This window comes from Exophiala xenobiotica (genome assembly GCF_000835505.1).
Source record: "Exophiala xenobiotica strain CBS 118157 unplaced genomic scaffold supercont1.2, whole genome shotgun sequence".
NCBI classification, from domain to species: Eukaryota; Fungi; Ascomycota; class Eurotiomycetes; order Chaetothyriales; family Herpotrichiellaceae; genus Exophiala; species Exophiala xenobiotica.
The window spans coordinates 1,005,023-1,029,155 of NW_013562493.1; the positions used below are offsets into that span (position 1 = coordinate 1,005,023).

The 24,133-nt window shown below is 52.5% G+C and overlaps 8 protein-coding genes across 8 annotated transcripts; 3 read left to right on the plus strand and 5 right to left on the minus strand.

Moving 5' to 3' along the window:
• Window positions 1-743: 743 nt before the first annotated feature.
• PV05_02572 (uncharacterized protein) lies at window positions 744-2,852 on the plus strand (the record flags this gene model as incomplete). The annotated part of the gene is made up of 5 exons (XM_013463150.1): window positions 744-957; window positions 1,007-1,344; window positions 1,386-1,467; window positions 1,518-1,970; window positions 2,026-2,852. The coding sequence occupies 5 exons, from the start codon at window positions 744-746 to the stop codon at window positions 2,850-2,852; spliced, it is 1,914 nt and encodes a 637-aa protein (XP_013318604.1).
• A 734-nt stretch (window positions 2,853-3,586) lies between these two features.
• PV05_02573 (uncharacterized protein) lies at window positions 3,587-8,807 on the plus strand. Its single transcript, XM_013463151.1, has 2 exons — window positions 3,587-3,943; window positions 3,991-8,807. Exons 1-2 carry the CDS (start codon window positions 3,819-3,821, stop codon window positions 8,720-8,722), a joined length of 4,857 nt encoding a protein of 1,618 aa, XP_013318605.1. The 5' UTR covers window positions 3,587-3,818; the 3' UTR covers window positions 8,723-8,807.
• An 824-nt stretch (window positions 8,808-9,631) lies between these two features.
• Window positions 9,632-14,628, plus strand: PV05_02574 (uncharacterized protein). Its single transcript, XM_013463152.1, has one exon. The coding sequence runs from the start codon at window positions 9,963-9,965 to the stop codon at window positions 14,457-14,459; it is 4,497 nt and encodes a 1,498-aa protein (XP_013318606.1). The 5' UTR covers window positions 9,632-9,962; the 3' UTR covers window positions 14,460-14,628.
• A 282-nt stretch (window positions 14,629-14,910) lies between these two features.
• PV05_02575 (uncharacterized protein) lies at window positions 14,911-17,347 on the minus strand (the record flags this gene model as incomplete). Its single annotated transcript, XM_013463153.1, has 3 exons — window positions 14,911-15,135; window positions 15,290-17,099; window positions 17,145-17,347. 3 exons carry the CDS (start codon window positions 17,345-17,347, stop codon window positions 14,911-14,913), a joined length of 2,238 nt encoding a protein of 745 aa, XP_013318607.1.
• Window positions 17,348-18,058: 711 nt separating this feature from the next.
• On the minus strand, window positions 18,059-18,566 carry PV05_02576 (uncharacterized protein; the record flags this gene model as incomplete). The annotated part of the gene is made up of 2 exons (XM_013463154.1): window positions 18,059-18,335; window positions 18,388-18,566. The coding sequence occupies 2 exons, from the start codon at window positions 18,564-18,566 to the stop codon at window positions 18,059-18,061; spliced, it is 456 nt and encodes a 151-aa protein (XP_013318608.1).
• A 63-nt stretch (window positions 18,567-18,629) lies between these two features.
• On the minus strand, window positions 18,630-19,043 carry PV05_02577 (uncharacterized protein; the record flags this gene model as incomplete). The annotated part of the gene is made up of 2 exons (XM_013463155.1): window positions 18,630-18,938; window positions 18,993-19,043. 2 exons carry the CDS (start codon window positions 19,041-19,043, stop codon window positions 18,630-18,632), a joined length of 360 nt encoding a protein of 119 aa, XP_013318609.1.
• Window positions 19,044-19,499: 456 nt separating this feature from the next.
• Window positions 19,500-21,271, minus strand: PV05_02578 (uncharacterized protein; the record flags this gene model as incomplete). Its single annotated transcript, XM_013463156.1, has 3 exons — window positions 19,500-19,776; window positions 19,825-20,721; window positions 20,794-21,271. 3 exons carry the CDS (start codon window positions 21,269-21,271, stop codon window positions 19,634-19,636), a joined length of 1,518 nt encoding a protein of 505 aa, XP_013318610.1. The 3' UTR covers window positions 19,500-19,633.
• Window positions 21,272-21,739: 468 nt separating this feature from the next.
• On the minus strand, window positions 21,740-24,110 carry PV05_02579 (uncharacterized protein). The gene has a single exon (XM_013463157.1). The coding sequence runs from the start codon at window positions 23,755-23,757 to the stop codon at window positions 21,892-21,894; it is 1,866 nt and encodes a 621-aa protein (XP_013318611.1). The 5' UTR covers window positions 23,758-24,110; the 3' UTR covers window positions 21,740-21,891.
• Window positions 24,111-24,133: the final 23 nt, after the last annotated feature.

Below are 24,133 nucleotides of genomic sequence, written 5' to 3' on the forward strand. Positions count from 1 at the left end.
CATGCCTGCTCCTGGTTTGATTATGCTCGAATAATAACGCCGCCCATCCAGACAGCTTCTTGGTCTAGTCGATAGCATCACGGAGCGGAAATATGCCTGGTAGTATCCACAGATGTTTCGCTCGCCATGCAATCAAAGACGCAAGGCTTGGAAAACGTGCGTCTAAGCACGCATCTGGGGTATCCTCCGACCTAGGATTCCCGGCTGGCGTCAGCTTGGCGATGGTCTGTCAAAACAGCTTGCTGGAAAGCCTCGGTCTGTCTCATCAGAAGGGAGAGACAGGTGCAAGAGGTCCTGGCCACTCGTCCCGGTCAATACCCTATCCCATTTCCCTAGGAGCTCCCTTGTTTTATTTTAGCCGCGCCGGCTACAATACTAATAGCTTGGTGCTCTCCTCTCGCGATCAATATTCCTGGCCAGTGGCAGATTGGCCTTCTAGACCCCAACAATGATCAATAATCTGATGTCTTTCCAGGGGTGCAGAATGTTCGAAGGATGGATCTCAATAGGTAATACCACTTGAGAAGAGTTCTGATCTCGCTTTCGAAAGCAATGGCAGACTAGCCCACGTGGTGGACCATGAACAGCTGCCGAAAACCACGCACCCCTCTTGAGATACACAACATGAAGGATATCTATGAGTTGCTTGCCCACTGAATTCCGAATCAATTTTTCTGTGTCTTCCCACGGCCTTCGATCTGACCCCTAGTCGCTCATTTTCAATTGTGTAGTCACTCGTTATCATGTCTCCTTCGTTTCGTGGGCACTTCAGCTCAACCTGTGCTGCTCTGCTCGCTTTCGGCAGTCTTGCAAAGGGGCTACCTCAAGACAGCAGTACCAGCAGCAATGACACGTTCAGTACACTCGGCAGCTCTGCAAAGCAGTTCGATTATGTGATCGTGGGCGGAGGCCTTTCGGGGCTCGTCGTTGCCAATCGCCTCTCGGAAGACAGCAGAGGTCGGTGCTGGTGCTTTTTAGACGGCTCAAATCCCTAACAGTGTCTTAGCATCTGTTCTTGTCCTTGAATTTGGACCATTCGACCGAAGCAACACGACCTTATGGCCAGGCAACGCTGTCCTACTCAACTCGGCAGACATGTTCAACATTACTTCGGCTCCGGAACCTGGGATGAGTGGAAACGCCTATTCCGTGTTAGCAGGTTCAGTGCCAGGAGGTGGTTCGACTGTCAATGGTATGGAGTTGGACCGGGCTTCGGCTGCAGACTATGATTCTTGGGAGCAGCTGGGAAACCCCGGATGGGGTTGGTCGGGTCTGTTCCCTTACTTCAAAAAGGCAAACATCATCTCACCCGCTCACTGGACTTCTGCTGATAGAATATTCAGAGTATCGACTTCACGCCGCCAACCGCTGCCATCCAAGCCCAGTACAACTACACATGGGACACCTCTGCGTATGGGAACGGACCATTGCAGGCCTGTTACCCAGAGTTCCAGTATCCTGACAATTGTAAGCGAGAACAATACTCATCGTGAACAAATCCACTCTAACACATCCAGATCCTTTCTTCACTGCATTCGAGGAATGTGGCGTCCCCTTCATACGCGAACATGCTCTCGGTAATGCTGTCGGCGTCTTCTGGACTCCTGCCTCCGAAGACCCCAAAAAGAAGACCAGATCATCCTCGCTCAATGCATACTATGACCCTGTGTCTTACCGTAGCAATCTGAAGATGTTGACTGAGTACCAAGTGACCCAGGTCTTGTTCGACAGAAGCCTTACGGCGCAGGGTGTTGAAGCCATTGACAGGACCACTGGGAAAGTGTATCAATTCAAGGCGAACAAGGAGGTCATCCTCGCGGCTGGCGGAGTCCATACACCTCAAGTCTTGCAACTCAGTGGTATCGGACCGAAAGATGTCCTGAAAGCCGCCGGCGTGCCCGTAAAGCTCAACTTCCCTGCCGTTGGAAGCAATTTCCAGGACCATCCTACCGCCTATCTCAACTGGAACTGTAAGTCATGTCAACAATCCACAAGCATGATGTAGCAATACTGACCAATACACAGTAAATGCCACGTTCCCTTATCCAGGTATTTTGTTGGCTAATGCCACATACAATGCCGAAGCAGTGTCTTTGTATCTCAACAAACTGACCGGTCCATATACCAAGGCTCAAGGCAGCAGCGCCGGCTTCCTATCGCTCAATATGATCACCAACAAGGCATCGTCCATGATTTCATCGCTCTTGGCCCAGAATGCTGCCAGTTATTTGCCTCCGATCTATAGCTCGAGCAAGGCACTCTTGGCCGGCTTCGCAGCGCAACGCACGATCCTCGCCAGCCAGATCAAATCAGGCAAAGTCGCTGTTCTCGAGGTGCCCTTCCAGGGAAGTGGCTCGGTTCCAAATGCTATGCAGAAACCACTCTCTCGTGGAACTGTCTACTTGAACGCCAGCAACCCTCATGGAGAACCAGTGGTGACATACTACGCTTTCAGCAACCCCTTTGACAAGACACAGCTTGGTATCATGGTGAACTTTACACGTGAGTTGATGGCCACAGATGCTCTCGCTCACCTGGCTCCTGTCGAGACTGTGCCGGGCCCACAATACAAGACCGAGGATGAGATTTTCAACCAATTGTTGGTCTCCAAGTCCCCTTTCGGATCTTCCGCGCTGAGCCCAACATTCGCACACCCAAGCTGTTCATGCCCGATGATGCCACAGCAACTCGGAGGTGTGGTGAGCTCGGACTTGTTGGTCTATGGCACGAGGAAGCTCAGCATTGTCGACTGCTCGATCTTGCCAATCATCCCAGCAGCTCATTTGCAGGCCACGATGTACGCGGTGGCTGAGAAGGCAGCCGACCTTATCAAGAAACGCAACAGAAATTGAAACACCGTCGGGAGAATCTGAGCTTTGATCCATGTTTCTCGAGCAGTTGTCTTCGTAGCATCAAAACAGTCGGCGTTAGCATATGTATCAAGCTCTGGCACATCCAAATTGTCCGCACGTGTCTCGATCGGTCGCGTCCTGAGGTGAGACACGGTCCATATACGCGCATGTTGTCTTAACACGGGCTGGCATGTCAAATAAATCAGCCAGTTCCTCTGCTTGCTCCAAACAGCCAAGTCCGGCATGCTTCTTCTCTTAGACTAGCATTGCGCCGTCACAAAAGGAAACGGCTATTCGAATACAAGTCTGTGGTCTTGAAAAGGCATGAGTGCGATGGTTTTGGTGCCATCAAGGGCATGTCGTCCGGGCGACACGTGCGGCCTACGGCGTGGAAAACGTGATGTGCAGAAAACATGCCGTTCCCTCTGCAAGGTGCAGGTGTGAGCTGCCGAGAAGCAAAATCTCCACGTTCCAGGGGACCCTCTTCGCTCAAATATGGGGAGCTGTCACGTCTAAGCCACCCGGAACCAAGCAGCTAAAACCCATCAGGCCTGCCCAGTGGCCTGGTGAGCCCATGATGGACCCTAACGGGTAAATGGTTTGACGCCCAGCACTGCCGAGGCGCGCGTATGGCGTATTTCTTTCCAGACTGGCGAGACTGGTTGTTAGTGGTCGTCATAGACTGCGCTGGAAATTGTGGTCTTGCTTCGCTGCTTCATCTGTTTCGCCTCGACAAGACGACCGCGCCAGGCATCAACGTCTCCGCTCTGCATCAAGTCCCCTGGAGGGTGGTCCAGTCTGGATATCATGTCTGATACATTGCCTTTGAGTACATATCCTTTACTGTGCTAATATTTGCCCGTTCATGTCCATATTCAACAACCTACCAGACCCAGAAAATGTCACAATATCAATAACAGCCTCACCCGTTCCTTCCTCGGCTCGTTTTGCTTCGTTTCTCCAAAGATGGCTCTCTTCGTTCGTCAAGTCTGGACTCTGATCCTCAAGAACCTTCTCATTGCTTTCGTGCGACGCTGGTTTACTACCACAATACGAGCCTTTCTCTTACCTTGCATCTTTGTGGGGTTTCTGTGCGTACCGATATACACACAGTGTCTGCCAGTTCTGACAATCACAGGTCTTACGCACGATTTCTCTTCATCCCGCCTTCTGTTTACGGCATTGGCAGTCCTATTTCAGTCCGTGATCTGCCTCAGGCTCTCGACCTCGTATCCGGTGGGCGAGACAAGCTGGTCTTTGTCAACAATGGCTTTTCAGATGGTCCCATTCAGTCGGTCATTGATCGAGTCACCAGCGATGCTGGCTCTTTTAGCGGAAAAGTAGAAATCTTGTCACAAGAGGTGGACCTTTTGACAACTTGCAGAAACTCGATCAGAGGCACTTCAACATGCATCGCCGGAGCGGTATTCTTCTCTTCCCCATCGGAAGGCGAGGCTGGTCGCTGGAATTACTCGATTCGCGCAGATGGGGGCCTGCAGAACAAGATCGTGACAGACTCTTCGAAAAACGATGTAGAGATCTACCTGCTCCCTCTTCAACATGCCATCGACCGCGCTATTTCAGAGGTGGAATCGGGAAACAATGGCTCGGGGACTCTGCCCGAGCGGGTGGAGGAATACCCTTATACGTCCATGACGAAGGAGCAGCGACTACAACAGATTAGGACCAGGTATATGGGAGGCATCATCGACATCCTTGCAGTCGCCTTTTTCATTGGGGTGGTTGGCGTGACCTACCAACTTACTGGACTCATAGCGGCTGAGAGAGAACAAGGCATGGCACAATTGCTTGACTGCATGATGCCCAACTCCAAGCGATGGCAACCACAAATGGCAAGGATAGTTGCCAATCATGCCGCCTTTGATCTGCTCTACGGTCCTGGTTGGATCATCATGGCCATCATTCTTTCCGTGGGCGTTTTCAGCAAAACATCAACAGCCATCGTGATCATTTTCAACATCCTATCGGGGCTGGCGATGTCTTCCTTGTCAATCTTTGGAGCCTCCTTCTTCAAGAAAGCCCAGCTTAGCGGCATTACCTCTGTCATTACCAGCTTGCTGCTCGCTATCATTGCACAAGTCGCGGGCAAAGCAGGCACGGCTTCAGTGGCCATACTTTCACTGCTTTTCCCGCCCATGAACTATGTCTATTTCGTTATCTTCATGGCTCGTTACGAGAGACAGAACCTGGGAACAAACTTGGTGAAACAAGCGCCTAATAACACCTCAGCTCTGCCAGGAATTGCCTTCTGGATCTTCTCGGTCATCCAGATAGTCATGTATCCCATTCTCGGAGCGTACGTGGAGCGGGCCCTGTACGGAACTGCCTCAAAGAGCAGAAAGACGAACTACTCTGACGATACGACCGCGATATCACTTGTCGGATTCACAAAGGTGTATAGACCGTCGATCTTTGCCAAGTTGCGGGCTTTGTTGTGGCGAAAGAAGCCAAAAACTGTCCTTGCTGTCGATCAATTGAGTCTGGATGCGATACGGGGTCAAATCATGGTTCTGCTCGGGGCAAATGGGTCTGGCAAGTCCACGACACTTGACGCGATTGCAGGTCTCAATTCAATCACATCTGGCGAGATCGTGATCAACTACCCAGAAGCAAACACGGGTCTAGGACTGTGTCCCCAGAAAAATGTGTTATGGGACGATCTGACGGTCGAGGAGCACGTCCGAATCTTCAATCGGATCAAAAGCAAAACTCCCGCGTCCAAAGACGAGAACATGTCCCTGCTTACCTCCTGCGACATCGTGGCGAAAGCAAATGCTCGCTCCAAAACATTGTCCGGCGGGCAGAAACGAAAGCTCCAGCTAGCCGTGATGTTTACAGGAGGGTCGAGGGTATGTTGCGTGGATGAAGTTTCGTCTGGTCTGGATCCGCTGTCGCGACGCAAGATATGGGACATATTGCTTGCTGAGCGTGGCACGCGCTCCATCATTCTGACGACACACTTTCTGGACGAAGCCGAGCTGCTTGCTGACCACATCGCGATACTTTCTAAGGGCTCGTTGAAAGCTTCGGGTACTTCTGTCGAGCTCAAGAACAGACTAGGCTCCGGGTATCGGGTGCACGTCTATCATACTCATGGGGCCCAGCAACTCCCCACGTATCAAGAGATAAGCCATAGGCGGCATGGCGACCAGACGATATATTCATTGAACGACTCCGCAGAAGCTGCCCAGTTTCTCAACCGCATTGACAGCGCCGGACTTGCTGAGTACCAGGTTAACGGCCCAACGATCGAAGATGTCTTCCTCAAAGTCGCGGAAGAAGTCAGATCGTCGCACGACACTCCTCAAAAAGTCGGCTTGGGTAACAAGCTCCAGGAGGTCGGCAGCCGTAGTAGTGACGAAGCAACATCACCCAGCAAAGCCGCAGACGTGGCTATAAAAGATGATTCGGCTGCCGACGTCCCGCAGCTCCTGGACGGCCGCCGAATTAGCATGACGCGACAAGCCATGGCCCTTTTCTCAAAGAGAGTCGTTGTCCTTCGTCGAAATACCCTGCCATATCTTGCAGCACTGCTCATTCCAATCATTGCCGCTGGTTTGGTGACACTCTTCCTCAAACATTTCGAAAAGGCTGAATGTACTCCGGCTTCAGCCATTTCGATATCTGACATCGTGTCATTGTCCACACAGATCGACTATCAGCTTGTCGCAGGGCCTCGGGATCGGCTGGATCAGCGTGCACTAGAAATGCTGTCCGGCACGTTTGCTGGAAGCACCGGCGCTGGGGGTGTCGCTGCAAACACAACCAGACTACTCAACTCTCTGCACATCGTCAACACTCTGGACGAATTTAACGACTATATCCAGAACAAATTCGCAAATGTCACCCCTGGCGGCTTTTTCCTCGGCGATAGTGGTTCTTCACCCACTTTTGCCTGGAAAGGTAATGGCGACATTGCATTTCCGGTCATCGTGCAAAACGCATTGGACACGCTGCTGACCAATATCTCAATCTCTAACCAATATCAGGCATTTGATGTGCCATGGGGCGCAAGCGTCGGAGATGCACTGCAACTGATCACTTACTTCGGTTTGGCTATGGCTGTCTATCCTTCGTTTTTTGCTCTCTACCCAACCATCGAGCGACTTCGCAATGTCAGAGGCCTACATTACAGCAACGGCGTCCGATCAGCGCCCCTCTGGCTCGCATACACAACATTTGACTTTACTATTGTCGTCATTACCAGCGCCGTCGCTGTCATCATCTTTCGCGCGGCTTCCGATGTCTGGTACCACATTGAATACCTCTTTGTGGTTTTGTTCTTGTACGGCTTGGCTTCAACACTGCTGTCATATGTCATTTCTTTGTTTTCGAGGTCGCAACTTGCAGCCTTTGCGTTTGCGGCCGGTGGCCAGGCAGTCATGTTTCTCCTTTATTTCATTGCATATATGAGCGTCCTGACATACTCACCGATCGACAAAATTGACCAGTACGTGAATATCAGTCATTTCACGATTGCTGCAATATCTCCTGTGGCGAATCTGACTCGAGCATTGTTCGTCACGTTGAACGTGTTCTCGATTACCTGCAGAGATCGGCAATTTGCTTCTTATCCTGGCTCGATGACAACGTTTGGTGGTCCTATCTTATATCTGATCCTGCAATCCGTCCTGTTATTCGGCCTGCTTCTCTGGTGGGACTCAGGTCCGCTCTTCCGGCGCCTTCGCGGAAAACAACTAGAGGAAGAGGTCGAGTCCAAAGACACTGCGGAGGCTGAAATCTCCGACGAGTTGACGAGGGTTAACTCTTCGCAAGATGGTCTGCGGGTTCTTCATCTTACCAAGTATTTTGGCAAGAACCTTGCTGTCGACAACGTGACGTTCGGAGTCCCACGGAGCCAGGTTTTTGCACTCCTCGGCAGGAATGGGGCAGGAAAGTCGACGACAATATCACTCATCCGAGGGGATATTCAACCGAGTCGCCGTGGAGGCGATATTCTTGTTGACGACATTTCCGTCATACGCCATCGAGCTCAAGCCAGATCTCGGTTGGGGGTCTGTCCTCAATTTGACGCCATAGACACGATGACAGTAGCGGAACACCTGCACTTTTACGCCAAAGTGCGCGGAGTTAGCGATCCTCGTCACAATGTTGAAGCAGTCATGCGTGCAGTGGGACTTGAGCAATATGCTGACCGGATGGCCGCCAAGTTATCTGGAGGCAACAAACGCAAATTATCCTTGGGAATAGCACTCATGGGCAATCCCAGCGTTCTCTTGTTGGACGAGCCGTCCTCCGGCATGGACGCAGCAAGCAAACGCGTCATGTGGCGTACCTTGGAGTCCGTCGTGCCTGGTCGATCCCTTGTTCTTACGACGCACTCGATGGAGGAGGCAGACGCCTTGGCGACAAGAGCTGGGATCATGGCAGGAAAGATGCTGGCGTTGGGCACCACCGATTACCTTCGCCGCAAGCACGGAGACGCGTACTATGTTCACCTGGTTCATTGTCAAGCACCTCATGCATCTGTCGAGGACATGGAGCGTATCCGAAACTGGATCGTCAGCACTTTCCCGAACGCGGACGTCGAAAGCAAAATATACGCCGGACAGATCAGGTTTTCCGTGCCCACGGCTGGATTTCGACGCGATGAAGATGAGATCAGTCATGGCTCAGGCATATCTGCGGTGTTCACAGCTCTCGAAAAGAACAAGAGCGAGCTGCAAATCCAATATTACAGCGTAAGCCGAGCGACACTCGATCAGGTTTTCCTCAGTATAGTTGGCAAGCACAACGTTGCAGAAGAGGGTACTGAGACTCTCGTTGCACCAAAGCATCAAGGCGGAAATGGGTTGGCGCGACTCTTCCACATACGCAGGAGAAGGTGATTTGAGACGTCCTACGTGTCGTTCATGGCCAAATAGGCAGCATCGTTCCATGCGGGTCGTGTACCCTTTTATACTATGTCCAAATATATTTTTGATGAGACGAGTCACAGTCCTATTGCCTTGTCACCAATTTTGTCGAAAGTCCAATAGATGGCCACATGGTTCTCCATGCCCGGAGATCCTAAGGTCTTCGAGTCACAGCAAGGAGTCATTCATCACGGTCCAGGCTTCAGAGGTGTATCGCAATTTTGAGTACTACTGTGGTCCCTCCACAGTGGGGAAGTCCAAGACGGAATACGAGCATCCGTGCGGAAATATAGAAAGGACTTAAGAATCGTGGTGCCGCTGTCTAAGCGGCATCCTTGACTCTTCCAATCATGTCTCCCGACGGAGGAGGTCTCACCATGGTGCATGATGTACGGCAACTACCCCTTCGTCCCGTTGTGCGACCTTGAGCTGGATTCTCTGTTCTCGCGCCAACCTCTGGCCAAGATCGACAGTTACACGCCTACTGGCCGCCACAAGCGAGAGCTTAGAAATGCTGAAAGGAAAAACCCCTTGAATGTGGTTCACCAGACGTCAGAGGACAGTCGCTTCTGGTCTGCGGTTTTACTGGAGTCGGCGGTGGCACTGCCTGACTGGAAGTGCAATGCAGCTATGACTCACGGCGGAACAAGGATGGTGATTGCTTTACGGGGTCAACACGGTCAAGGTCGCGCACTGCAAGTCGACAATCTCGAGGATTCAGCTGAGTGCATGGTAACGACCACGGCGAGGACTTCCTTTATTCAAACAAACGCCTCCAGGTCACCACAAAAGCCTACCCCACTGCATCCAGATCCGACTCATGTCTACCCCATTTTGCCTGAGATGCGATGCCAATAAGAGTCATCTTTGAGGCTAGCGGCCCTTTACCGCACTGCCGAATCCAATGACAAGCTCCACGCAGTGGGTGGCTACATCCCACCTCGATGGACACGGTCAATGCGAAAATCCACCTTCTGCCGGATTACCAATTTCTTTCTTCTTGGTCTGCCCAAATATGAGACGGTGCTTTTCACGATGCTGTCGTAGATCTTTTCGAGATAGTCCCTTGTTGTTTTCGTTCCGTCTCCTTTCTTTTACTTCTCCCGGTCCGCCGCGACCTACAGTCCTTCAATCCAGCTTGCGGCGGTGGCTTTCGTGGGGGAGCGATTCGAGAAGTTGTGGAGGTCTCCGAACTGAAAGTTGTGGGTGAACAATGGCCAATACCCTTTCCCGAGCATTGAGCCTCGACCGACCAACCCAGCAACATGGCCATACCGCAAATGACCATGTCCAGGAGAACGCATCTCCGTCGTCTACGAGGTCCGAAACTGATACTGTGGGCGAGGTGCACGCCATTGACCATGGAAAGCGAAACGCAAAATCCCGGACGTCTTCAGACTCATACGGTCTTCAAAGGACAGCTTCCGGCGTCGATGTCGAGCGCGCTGAGAAGGATTTTGCAGAGCTAAGCAGAGAACTGAGCTCGATTAGTCGTCGCGTTTCAAGGACTCATTCCAGGGCTTCTGTGCCCAGGAGGAAGGATCTGGAAAAAGCTATCACCTCGTCCGAATACACTTCCGAGGAAGGTTTTGATCTTGAAGCTACCTTGCGAGGCAATCGTGAAGCCGAAGGAGCTGCAGGCATCAAATCGAAGTATATTGGCGTCATATGGGAGAACCTGACCGTACGCGGCATTGGTGGCGTTAAGAATTTTGTCAAGGTGTTCCCCGACGCTTTTGTCGATTTCTTCAATGTCCCAGGGACCATTATGAGCATTCTGGGTTATGGAAAGAAGGGCAGAGAGTTCAATATCCTAAGGGACTTCCGCGGTCTCGCAAAACCGGGCGAGATGGTTCTTGTTCTAGGCCGACCTGGAAGCGGATGCACAACATTCCTCAAAGTGATTGCTAACCAGCGCTATGGCTACACTGGCATTGACGGCGAAGTTCTCTACGGTCCATTTGACTCATCGACATTTGCCAAAATGTATCGAGGTGAAGCGGTCTACAATCAAGAAGATGATGTCCATCACCCTACCCTTACTGTTGGCCAGACTCTCGGCTTCGCCCTGGACACCAAAACACCTGGGAAGCGACCGGCCGGCATGAGCAAAGCTGAATTTAAGGACAGAATTATCCACTTACTCCTAAAGATGTTCAACATCGAGCACACCATCAACACTATTGTTGGCAATCCTTTTATGCGTGGCGTATCAGGTGGTGAGAGAAAACGAGTCTCGATCGCCGAGATGATGATAACAGCAGCTACTGTATGTGCTTGGGATAACAGCACCCGTGGATTGGATGCGTCTACCGCCCTGGATTATGCGAAATCGCTCCGGATCATGACCAACATCTACAAAACCACGACATTCGTATCGTTATATCAAGCGTCCGAGAACATCTACAAGCAATTCGACAAGGTCATGGTAATCGACCAGGGGCGACAAGTCTTTTTTGGTCCCGCAAACGAAGCCAGGGCGTACTTTGAGGGATTGGGCTTCCTGGAGAAACCTCGCCAGACCACACCCGACTATCTCACCGGTTGTACCGATGAGTTCGAGCGGGAGTACAAACCCGGTAGATCATCTGAAAATGTACCTTCCACCCCAGACGCGCTCGTGGAAGCCTTCAACAACTCTGTGTATTCCGAGAAACTGTCAAAAGAAATGACAGCCTACAGAGAGTCGATCCGGGAAGAGAAACAAATCTACGACGATTTCGTAGCGGCACATCGAGAAGCCAAGCGAAAACACACCCCCAAGAACTCTGTTTATTCTGTCCCTTTCTACCTGCAGATCTGGGCGTTGGTGCAGAGACAATTCTTGATCAAATGGCAGGACAAGTTCTCACTCGTTGTCTCCTGGGTCACCTCAATCGTCATCGGCATCGTGACCGGTACGGTCTGGCTCAACCAGCCCCAGACGTCGGCAGGCGCTTTCACACGAGGCGGCGTATTGTTCATTGCTCTACTCTTCAACGCCTTTCAAGCCTTTGCAGAGCTGGCATCTACCATGCTTGGTCGGCCAATTGTCAACAAACATCGCGCGTATACATTTCATCGTCCAGGAGCATTATGGTTGGCTCAAATTGTGGTCGACCTCTGCTTTGCAACTGTCCAGATCTTCGTCTTCAGTGTGATTGTTTACTTCATGACCGGTCTTGTGCGAACTCCAGGTGCATTCTTCACCTTCACGCTAATCATCATATCCGGCTATCTGTCCATGACACTGTTCTTCCGGACAATCGGTTGCTTGTGTCCAGACTTCGACTATGCCATCAAATTCGCTGCTATCATCATTACGTTGTTTGTCATCACCTCTGGCTATATCATCCAATATCAAAGCCAGCAAGTGTGGTTACGATGGATTTTCTACGTCAACGCGCTAGGCCTGGGATTTTCGGCCATGATGATGAACGAGTTCAAAAGACTGACGATGCGCTGCACTTCCGAATCGCTTATCCCCTCTGGTGCTGGCTACAACAATATTGACCACCAAGTCTGCACTCTACCAGGATCTCAGGCCGGTTCCGACGAAGTCTCGGGGACGGCATACGTCAAGACTGGCTTTCAATATGACCCTGACGACCTCTGGCGTAATTGGGGCATAATTGTCGTGCTTTGTGCGGTCTTTCTCTTCGCCAATGTTGTCCTGGGCGAAACCATCAAGTATGGCGCAGGAGGTCGAACTGTGACCTATTTTACCAAAGAGAACAATGAAAGAAAAGACTTGAACGAAAAGCTCCGAGAGCGAAAGCGAAGAAGGCAGAGGAAACAGGATGCCGAAGACAGCTCAGAGCTCAATATTACTTCCAAGGCGGTATTGACCTGGGAGAATTTGACATACGACGTGCCCACTGCTTCAGGCCAACTCCGTCTTCTCAGGGACGTCTTTGGATACGTGCGTCCAGGACAATTGACCGCGTTGATGGGTGCAAGTGGGGCGGGAAAGACGACACTTCTGGACGTGCTCGCACACCGAAAGAACATCGGTGTTGTTGGTGGAGACATTCTGGTCGACGGGCAGAAACCGGGTATTGGCTTCCAACGAGGCACGTCGTATGCTGAGCAGCTCGACGTACACGAATCGACCCAGACTGTCCGTGAAGCACTCCGCTTCAGTGCCGACCTTCGCCAGCCCTACGAAGTCCCGCGGGAAAACAAGTACGCGTACGTCGAAGAGATCCTGTGCCTCCTCGAACTCGAGAATCTCGCCGACGCCATCATCGGCACGCCCGAGAGCGGCCTCTCTGTCGAAGAACGCAAGCGCGTGACCATTGGCGTCGAACTCGCCGCAAAGCCCCAATTGCTTCTCTTCCTCGACGAACCCACCTCGGGCCTCGACTCCCAATCTGCGTTCAACATCGTCCGGTTCCTACGCAAGCTCGCCGCCGCAGGCCAAGCCATCCTCTGCACGATTCATCAACCCAACAGTGCATTGTTCGAGAACTTCGACCGACTCTTGCTGCTCCAGAAGGGCGGCGAGACCGTATACTTTGGCGACATTGGCAAAGACGCACACGTGCTGCTCGGCTACTTCCACAAATACGGGGCGGACTGTCCACCGGACGCCAACCCAGCCGAATGGATGCTGGACGCCATCGGCGCAGGCATCGCGCCTCGCATCGGTGCCCGCGACTGGGGCGAGATCTGGCGCGACAGCGACGAACTGGCCACCACAAAGGCCGAGATCGTCGAGATGCGAGCCCTTCGTCAACGCGACGCCGCCAGTGAACCGCAACTCGACGAAAAGGAATACGCCTCGCCCCTGTGGCACCAGATCAAGATCGTCTCGTGGCGCACGCACCTGGCCTTCTGGCGGTCGCCGAACTACGGCTTCACCCGACTTTTCAACCACGTCGCCATCGCCTTACTGTCCGGTCTGGCGTTCCTGCAACTCGACGACAGCAGATCGAGCCTGCAGTACCGGGTGTTCGTGATATTCCAGGTCACCGTGATCCCGGCACTGATCCTCGCGCAAGTCGAGCCCATGTACGACCTGTCGCGGCTGATCTTCTACCGTGAGTCTGCGGCGAAAGCGTACAAGCAGTTCCCCTTCGCGTTCGCCATGGTCTGCGCCGAGATGCCGTACAGCCTGCTGTGCGCCGCCTTCTTCTTCATTCCGATCTACTACCTCCCCGGGTTCAACCATTCGTCGACGCGCGCGGGTTACCAATTCTTCATCGTGCTGATCACCGAGCTCTTCTCCGTCACGGCGGGCCAGATGATCGCCGCGCTGACCCCGTCGAGCTTCATCTCCAGTCTCATCAACCCGTTCGTCGTCATCATCTTCGCCCTGTTCTGTGGCGTGACCATCCCGAAACCGCAGATCCCCGGCTTCTGGCGCGCCTGGCTGTACCAGCTCGATCCCTTCACGCGGCTCGTGTCCGGCATGGTCACCACCGAACTACACGGTTTGCCGGTCGTGTGCAAACCGCACGAACTGAATTCCTTCCCGGCCCCGTCTGGTCAGGATTGTGGCTCGTACATGGCGGATTTCTTTGAGCGAGGCGGGTCCGGATACATTGTCAGCAACGTGAGCGATGTGTGCCAGTACTGCGCGTACAAGGTCGGCGATCAATTCTACGAGCCCTTGCAATTGAGCTTTGGTCATCGATGGCGCGATCTGGGCATTTTTGCGGCTTTCATCGCGAGCAATCTGATTCTGTTGTTCATCGGCTCGAGGTATTTGAACTTCAATAGGCGGTAAATCACACTCAGTGTGTCGACGACTTCAGAAATAAGATGGGGGACTGCCAGTGGTTAAGTCATTGCGAAGGGCAAATCTTTTTTGCAAAGAAAAGCTTCTACTGAGAAATGGTAGTGGGTAGCGCTTGTAAACAATAGCTTAGATTAAGCGTGGGAGTACTGAGCAATATAGGATATTTCTGCCTTTTCTTTGCTTCCTTCTTCCCTTTCTCTTTCTCTCCTTCCTTTTCTTCGTCCTCTCTCTCTCACTGCTTTTATCAAATGGGTCTGTAGTCGTCATTGTCTCTCACCACGAGAACGAGGACGAGGACGAGAACGCAAACCAGAACGAGAACGGGTACACCGGCGTCTCACAGCGCTAATTCCCCCTCCCACCTCATGTAGTATCTACTACTTACGACTTCCTACGTCCTACATCCTACTCACTAGTACAGGAGGTAACCACCCAGTACCTAGGACATCCGAAATTCCAGCACATTGATCGACCACGGCGGCACAGCCCAATTGAACGTTGTCTCTCCCTCTCCCTGTCCCTCTCCCTGTCCATTTCCTTGCCCGGCGGCGGCGGCGGAGGCTGTTGCAGCTGCTGCAGTGACAGAAGGCAGATTCGTGATCGGCGCAGGCGACACGGCCGTCGCGTTGCCCAGATAATTGAACGCCCCGATTTCGGGGTGTGTCTGTGGCAAAAATCGCAGTTCGTCAGCAATGCTACACTGCAGTTACATAACTCGAGACACAAAAGCCCCTACCAGTTGCATACTTTGCCAACCGTTGCACAACAAGGGAAGGGAAGGGAAGGAAGTAAAAGGCCAAAAGCCAAAAGATACTCACCAGAATCGTCCCATTCACCTCATTGAACCCCCTATCAAAGCCCACCGTCAATGGAACACTAGCATTCCCCGAATTAATGACCTTGAAGTACACCGTCGCAGCGGCGTCATCCTCGGTGACCGTCGCAACCCACCACAACGGATCAAAATCCCCCTCCACGGTCGTAACCGGCAAAGTCTGGTGTCCTCGATACCGCGCAAAAACTTGCTGCATATAATAACTGGCACTCAGCACGGTCTCATCATGATTCGCCGTGAAGGCGACCAGATCCGGCGTCCAATTCTGCCAGTTCAGATTCAGCAGACTGGGCGCATAACTCGACATCCTGACGACGTTGGGATTCCGTTCCGCGCCCAACAAGTACACCCCCTCACCGATGGCGGCCATCAGCGTCGGATAGAAAATGTGCTGGCCCAGCGGCATGCTGAAATTGACCACCCCGTCAGGCGTGTCGACCTGGAACACGGAATACTCGCCCACAAACACGGTCACGCCGGTGTTATTCGTGGCCGACTGCCAATTGTCCCAATAGTCAAAGTGCGACAGAAAGTAAGTGGGCTCTTCGTAGTGGTGCGTGTCCCACATGCCGCCCGCGGGGATCGAAATGTTGTAGTCGGCATTTTCGTTGTACGCCGTCGAAATCAGCGTGAGGTTCGGGTACGCCTGCTTGATGCCCTGATACAAGATCGGAAACCTGTACGGATACGTCGAGCTGAACCAGTCTTCGTTGCCGATTTCGACGTAGTTCAGCCTGAAAGGTTCGGTGCGCCCGTGAGATGCCCGGAGAGCTCCGTACGTCGTTGTGCTCGCGTCGCCCGTGATGTACTCGAGTTCATTCAAAATGTCGGCCAGGACATCACCCATGCGGTCCTCGGGGAATGAGACACCGTCTTGGCCCCAGATGTCCAGGGAGAAGCCGGCATAGACGGCCAGGACGGGTTCAATGCCGCCGTCCTCGCAGAACTGGAGGTACTCCATCAGCCCGAGGCCGTTGGTGTTGGTGTAGCCCCAGTCGCCGACGCGCCCTTTGCGGTCTTTGAGAGGACCGATTGTCTCGTTCCATTTCCAGCGTTGGTCGATACTGTATCCCTCGATGTTGTTGCCCCCAGGAAACCGTAGGATTTTCGTGCCGAGATCGACAATGGCCTGGCCGAGGTCTTTCCGGATACCGTTGGGACGGTCGTTGAAGGTCTCGGGGAAGAGACTGAGCAGTGAAAAGTAATACGTGTTCCCAGCGACTTCACTTGCATCAAAGGTGATGGCGAAGGTATTGTTGGAGTTTGGTGCTTTGACACTGTTATCCAGTTCAACCTCGTACTGCGTCCATTCAAAGCTCGAGACATTCTGGCCTTCACTGAATGGGATAGTCGAAGTACACCATACGTCGTCGGTTAAATTTGACCTCAGTGAGACGTCAATATGAGACAGGCTGCCGTTATTTCGGGGCTTGTTGGACAAGATGTAGAACGAAGCATTGTATGTCCCCGGACGCACATCAATTCCCCACCAGCCCTCATTCAGGATCCCGACTTCGCCAGTGACATCCCATGGAATGTCCATTTGCAAAGCCACCGGTAAGGCATCGGATAGCGGATGAAGCAGCGTCAGACTGAGGTTGACACCGCCTATCCCTTGCCAGCCGGTAATGACGGGGCCCCATGGCAGGATTGGATTCTCCGAATATTGGACGCTGCTGCCTGGGATTCCTGGTACAGGACCGATGATGGACCCTGAGCCTTGGAAAGCACGGTTTACAAGAGCCTCGCCGTAGAGACCTCCATCTCCAGAATGGGAGATGTCCTCGTGCATCCTCCGTCGGTTAGCTGGGCAGTCCGAAAGGGGCATAGTGACTTACCAGCCATAGAGCAGAGGAGCTGTCTCGTTCCTACCAGCAGCATTGAGAGCTATGCTGACCTCAACAGGTGTCGGCGTGCTGTTGTATTGTGTAATATTGATGAAATCAAATGATTGCCTCTTGGCAGGAGTCCGGACCACGCTTCGCGCCCACGAGGCAGTGCTGAGCTGTAGTAGCGCCACCAACAACGAAGTCGAATACATGGCTCCTGCTTGCGTACATCTCGCATGACCTACCTGCTTGTTTTCCCCCCTCTTATACTATATCCTTCTGTGATATATTGTTCCTGATATAGTTAGAATCCGGTGGACGTGGAGAACAGCTGCAGCTGATCTGCAACAGCATCATCCGGGGTGCGGAGGACAAGGGTTTGAGGTTAGCAGGAGTACGGAGGAGGAAGCTTGACCAAGGCCAGTCTCCGCTGAGTTTTGTACAGACGGATCATAGCTCTTTCGGGCAGCTCGAAATGTATGCGGAGCAAAGAAGAAGTCAATTTGGCAGGCTTGTGGTGGAAGAAGGTCAAGTTTCTGCAGGTCCATGATGCATATGCAGGTCGGTCGTCGGCAGTTCTCACCATTTCGGTGAGAAGCTCTGCCGAGACTTCAATCACCCTCGAGTACCCCTCGAGTCTGGACAATGAGAGTCTCCTATGCGACTCGTGAAATAGTCTCGGGCGAAGAGCGACCGAATATGAAAGGAAGAGTTACTCGGGCATTTCTGTTGTCCGCTACGAGACTCCGGAAGCCATCACTTTCGAAAAGGGAACAAGAGACGCCAGAAAACGTAGGTCCACCCCGAGCCACCACAACTGGAATGGCTGTCAATCAGTCAGCTGGAGCAGAGCGATCTTACTACCTGGATCTATTCTTGATATTAGGTCTGGCTCTGGTCCTTTCGGGATATACTCACTCACATCAAAGCCCGCAACAATGCTCCGGGCCTGCACAGAAGCATTGAGCTTGCGGGTAATTGGCCTGCGGAAATGCAACACCCCATTCCAATACCGGCGTACTGACGCTTTCGTATGACGGGTAAGCCTGCGGAAGAGAGAGCACCAATGCCACCTTTGCCTCGACCACAGTCTTGCGAAGCTGCGCATACATTCGAGATCTCGCCGACAAGCCCACAGCTTTCAAATGACTGATTGCCGCATCGAAAGTCTTCCCGCTCTTGGGCAGCAGCTTTGTCCAACTAGGTGCGGCGTGAGCTTTGACAGAAGGTAGCGTCTATCTGGCCAACTCACAGTGATTCAGAAAGGCCCTTTCCCAAGACGAACAGAACCCCTTCACCGAGCGCTTTCTCCAGGTTGTTATACCGGGAGCCGGCATCGAGCATGTCTTTCACCGTATTTTCCACCTTAACAAATTCGAATCTGGAAGCGTCGAGAGCCTGTAGGGCACGTGCAGTCTGTCCCGTCGACATTGAACGATCGCGGTTGCACAAGTCGACAAGGATGATGCACAACACCCTACGGACTATACGTGACTATGCATCGTCACGCTCCGACTGGATGTAGCATCCAACAATCTGGGCCTGCGCCGCGATGTGTCCGAGAAAACAAGGCGCAGGTCTCATCCAGAAGGCTGCCGGATCAGTTGTCCAGGCTGAAATATTGCTGTTGAGAAGGTTTAAAGTATCATCATCGGGTCCCATGAACTCGAATATTTTCGCAAGCCGAGTCCTGTCATTTTCGCCCCTCTCCTTCACTTTGTACCGTACCAGCTTCGAGATGTCCTCATCTTCGGCGAGCACGCTGTGAATCTCACCGAGAATGTGATTGATGATGGCCGCTTTCTGTCATGTGTCAACAACATCTCCGTTCGGCTTGTGTCCTGACATGGTCGTTACCTCGTTGGCATCTCCAGAGAGGATGGCTTGGACGTTGGGCGACGTTGCCATCGAAAAAGGCTGCGGACCTGATGAGGGCCAGGCTTGTCTCGATGTGCTGCAGTCAAAGACTACTTCGGGTCCAGCTGGCTTCTGATGTTCTTGTACCGGCCATGATCAGGCTCTGCATGACACGTGTTGATGGTTTTGCATCCGCTGTGTTGGCACTAAAGAGCCGTACGGCGTCATAGCGCTGCCTCTTGCATGATGCAGAATAGATTCGACAGCCAATGTGCACTGCCTCCAAAGATTCGTGACATGATTGGGTTACGTCTAGGCTGCCGCATAGACCCCTTGTTCTGCCAGCAGAACGTAGTAGGGATTCCAGGCATGGCGTGGCATGAGCACACATAACCAATGGTGCTTGCTATCACATCCAATCGAAACTCTGAAGCGGAGGCTTTCAGCTAGGAGTGGTCTCAGCATCTGGGCATTGATGACGGGTTCAAAGCTCTGCTGTAAGGCGGACTAATACCAGCTTGCATACACATTTGACAAGGGACTCCGAGTGGTTTTCCCAGCGCTTCAGGTGCCACGGATCTTGTGCTCTAGACCGGAAACACGACGGATCCAATTTGGAGCAAAAGTGCCTGCTACGAGATTTAAAGCAATTCAACACCTCCAGTCAATTCGGAATCTTCGTCGCTGTCTCTGTCCCTCTCGTCGGACGGCGGTTCCAATTGTATGGCGAGGTCGGACATAAACTCGTCCTCGTCTCCTTCGGGAGTGCTGTCGTGGTCACTTGCTGCGCACTGTCAGCAAAGGTTCAGTAAAGGCCGGTGTTTTATCTTACAGTCGGAGTCGCGACCCTGAGGCTCCGGCACCTCTTGAAATCGTTGTAGAGCAGCAATAGCGCGGGTAGAAATGGTCTCACCCGTCGTAGAATCGAAATTCTTGGGTCGTCGACCGCTCTGAGTTCTGATTTGCTCAATGGTCCTCGTTCGGATGAGTTCTGTCATCCTGTTCAACATTTTCTGGCTATGAGCAGCCAACAGGCATGCTGAACCTGGGCCACTAGCCGAAGTCGCTGGTGGCAACCAGTTCAGATATATTCTCTGATGACTTGCTGACTGCTCGAAAGCAGCTGGATGCTCACGCAAGTAGAGTGAACAACAGTAACAGGCTGGCTTGCTGGTGCCAATGTACCGATCGTTCTCGAACAACTCTAAATCAGCACAATGCTTGTAATAGTACTCCAAAAGTATGAGTTCGGCATGAACTCGAGGCTCTATACCTTTCCTTTCGTACGTCCTCCTGACCAAGTCTTCGACCTGGAATGTGCGATCCAAGTCTGCGAGGCGGTCGTTCAGTTCGGCCAGCATCTCTCGGTTCCCAGGTTTGACCATACGGTTGACAATGCCACCGAGACGTGTCTGTTGGCGAAGTGCAGGGGCCTGTATCTGCTCAGGGGGGCCTTTCACAGGCTCAATCTCAGGATCCTGAAAGAGACTCGGCAGCCTTACGGCCGCAACCATGAGGACATCGATCGTTTTGACGTGAAAGGCTAGACGACCCACAAAATGCTTGACTTCCGCAAAGAGGTTTCGCTTGTTGTTCTGAGTATCGGCGAGGTTGGCTCTCTCCCGTACGAAATTGAATTCTGCAGATTTCAACAGCCCGTAGCAATGATGGCATAGAGTCAACAAATTCGGACTGGAGTCGATCAACCCTTGTTTCAAAGCAGAGAAAACTAAACTCTTGCGTCAGCTCGTGAGCATTAAAGGAGAATGAATACTGATGACGCGAAATGCATGTGTTTCACCTTTGCTCTCAGGTTCGTCCTTCAGAATTTCCTCGCATCGTACTAGGACGTTCCGGAGAAAGCTCCAATACGCCTTAAGGCGCTTGCTGCTGAATTTGACACTTTCGGTCAAGATCTTCCCTTTGGCTCTGGCTCGTTGCCCTTCATCCAGATCGTAGACTTTCTCGAAATGGTCGAGGGTGTTTCGGAAGAAAGATAGTGTTTTTGGACGCGGACCCTCATTGCAAGCAATGTAGTATGTCAGTGGACTTTGGATGATAAATATCGCAGTAAAGCTGTCTCCACCCTTTTCGAAATCACAGATATAAGCCAGAGCGCTGACAAGGCGGCGACGCAGCTCTTTCGAGGATGTGATATCCAGTGGCAGTCTGTCGGCTTCTTCCCGCACATGATCACCTTGGGTTGGGTCGAGAACGTGAAGCAGCACCAAGGGCTCGTAGAAACGGTGTAATAGTTTCTTGACTTGCTCTCGTGGCATTGCAGCTGTGTTGAAACCTCGCAATATCGGTGTTTTCGTGGCTAGGAACGACTTGAATGAAAGGTAAGCTTGGAAGGGGAGAACTGTATGAACAAGAAGCAGAACCGTGTTTCTCGCGGAGGGAAGGATAGCAAGTCGACCCCGTGAAAAGGTGGTGTCTGGGTCCATGCATCCTTGCAGACGTGAGGAGCCAATGTTCTGTCCATTGCAGGAGGCAGCTGGGACAAGATAAGATGATTGGGCTGACACGACTTACTGCCTCCTCCGGATTGGAAGCCCCGTTCCAGCATACTTACCAGGGTCTGCAGGAGTGTGTGGTGGCCAACCCGGTCGATTGATAGATGGAGCTGCCCATCATGTTGAGTCAGCCAGTCATTGCACACCGGTCAGTATCTTTGTTCTTGGTGCTTGAGACATGGAGACATGCCAACACGCACGGTGAGCAGGCGGTGCCTTGACGCGATGCAAGTCGATTGAATGGACAACATCTGCGACAAATAAGTCGCTGCTTGCACATTGCGCGGCCAATCAACTATATGCTGATACAAACAAAAGCAATCAGTGCCATCATGTGCCAATCATGCATGAATAGGATGCAAGGGGTGCGCAAGATGGTCAATTCATGCAAAGTTCTCAACCTTCCTCCTGATGTCGTCCTGCGCATCCTTTCCCCTCCCCATCTTCGATACATTTCTCCTTTCCTTCCACTCTTTGATCCTACCAGTGAGACCCTGCTCAAATGGATAATTGATTGGACTTTCTCCACCCAGAAATATCAGACCGTCGTAGAAGCAAGCCCCAACAAGAGCACCGGAAATGGTTCCCCCCCAGGGTCCCCAGATCCACCACCAACTATGGAGCGTGAATACCTCGCTACCAAAACCTGCGGCCCATGTTATGAGCCGGGGACCAAAGTCCCGAGCAGGGTTTAGAGCTGTGCCGGTGTTGTAGGAAAATGCCATACAGAGTGCGGACACGAGTAGACCAATAATGAACGCATGCATACCGGCACCTGGTGGCGAGTTGCGATCGTCTCCGAGAGCGAGGATGGAACCCGAGGCAATAGCGGTGGCCGTGAATTCGGTGAAGAAGGCGGCAGTAGCGCTCAAACCGTCCCGAGGGGTCGTCCAGAAAGCCGGTCCCACACGGGCTACGTCGGAAGCTGCGTAGTCCATGATGGCGTCTTTGTAAAGCCCGTACACGATTGCAGATGCTACAATTGCTCCTAGCATCTGTGCAACGATATACTGCCAACAGAGTGACCAGGGAAATCCTCGAAACACCGAGAGCATGATAGAAACGGAAGGGTTGAGATGACCACCAGAAACACCGCCAGCAATATAGATGCCTATCATAACCGCCAAACCCCATACCAGGTAGGCCGTGAGAAGGTTCCCGTAGTCATTTGTGGCCGTCGTGCGGACAACACTGCCACAAAGACCTATAATCATGAAGGCTAACGTTCCGAGAAACTCGGCAAATGGCTGCCGAAAATTGTTGCGAAATCTGCCCCATTTGTTGAAGGTCTCGGGCTCTCTCGGTTGCTCTTCCTGGGAAGGTAGATCGGGCTTTTCAGCTTCATGGTATTCTTCCCAGTCAATATTCGGCGGATGCTGGCTCAGCGCGGGCTCGTCTGCTGCGGTGTCCGCCAAGCCTTGGAGACGCCTTCGTGCAGCTTCGACCTCGGATTCACTGGCCCATGACATGTTTGGTCCAGCGACCAGATCCTGAGGTCGTTGATCAGCAACATCTGGAGTTGTAGAGCCTGAATGAAGCCGCTGAAGACTGGGGCCACCAGCGGCGCTTAGTCGACCTTGTGATGACGGACTGGTTAGGGAAGTTGCTTGATCCTGCGCACTGATGTGCTCTCTGGCCAATTCCTGCTCTTGCCGACTCGGTTTGCCATCGATAGCGTCTTCCGGTCGCACGGTTGGGTAGCCTTCTGACTGATACGTGGAGCCGGGTGCAGTCGTTGCACGTCGTAGAAGGTCCTGCCTCTCGGGAAGCCCTTGAGGTTCGCCCTCCCGACGGGTAGCGTCTTGTTGAGTCTCTCCTTCATGGCGCTCGGGTGTGACTTCTACTTGAGGTGCCGCGGCTCTACCAACAGGAGCGGATGGTTGGGTGGATTCCTGCGTCGGAGGTCGTCGAAGACTTTCAGTTCTTTGAGGCGATTGTTGACCGCGACGAGCTGTGCGTGATTGCCTCCGCTCCATGCCAGAGCGCTTGACTCTGGGCAAAGGAGCTGCAAGGCCCCAGATCGGCTGGTTTGTAGGTTCTGCATGACGTGGATCATGTTCGAGATATTCTCGACTGACAAAGCTGGTTGCTTCCTGATTCCCAGTTTGAGTTCTCTCAGGTCGTGTCCTTACTCGAGGGCCAGCAAGAGAGTACGGGGCACTCTGCGTTGTGGTGACTGTGGGCTGTTGTCCTAGTTCACGGTCGCGCGAAGGTTGGCTGGACAGGGTGAAAGAACCATCTTGAGACATGACGATGTATCTCGGTCGAGGTGAAAGAAAGACAGATAAGAAGCTTAACGGTACTGTTGACGGATAGACCCAGAAACAACAAGATGAAAGATGGAAGCAGGAAAAATGAGCGATGGGATCAAGTCACAATGAGAGACTCACGGATCTCAAATCCCATGGCATAAAATATGGCCAGGATGTTTCTGGGGAAAAAGTGAAGGATCTTCGTGATCAGCATGCATGATCCTCAGCGACTTCCATGCGACGAAACAGAAGGATGGAAGGATGGAAGGATGGAAGGATGGGAAGATGGCAAAATGACGAGGCTGCGTGCGCTGTTTCCTCAAAGAGATGGGAATTGATGGATGGAATTGATGGATGGAATTGATGGATGGAA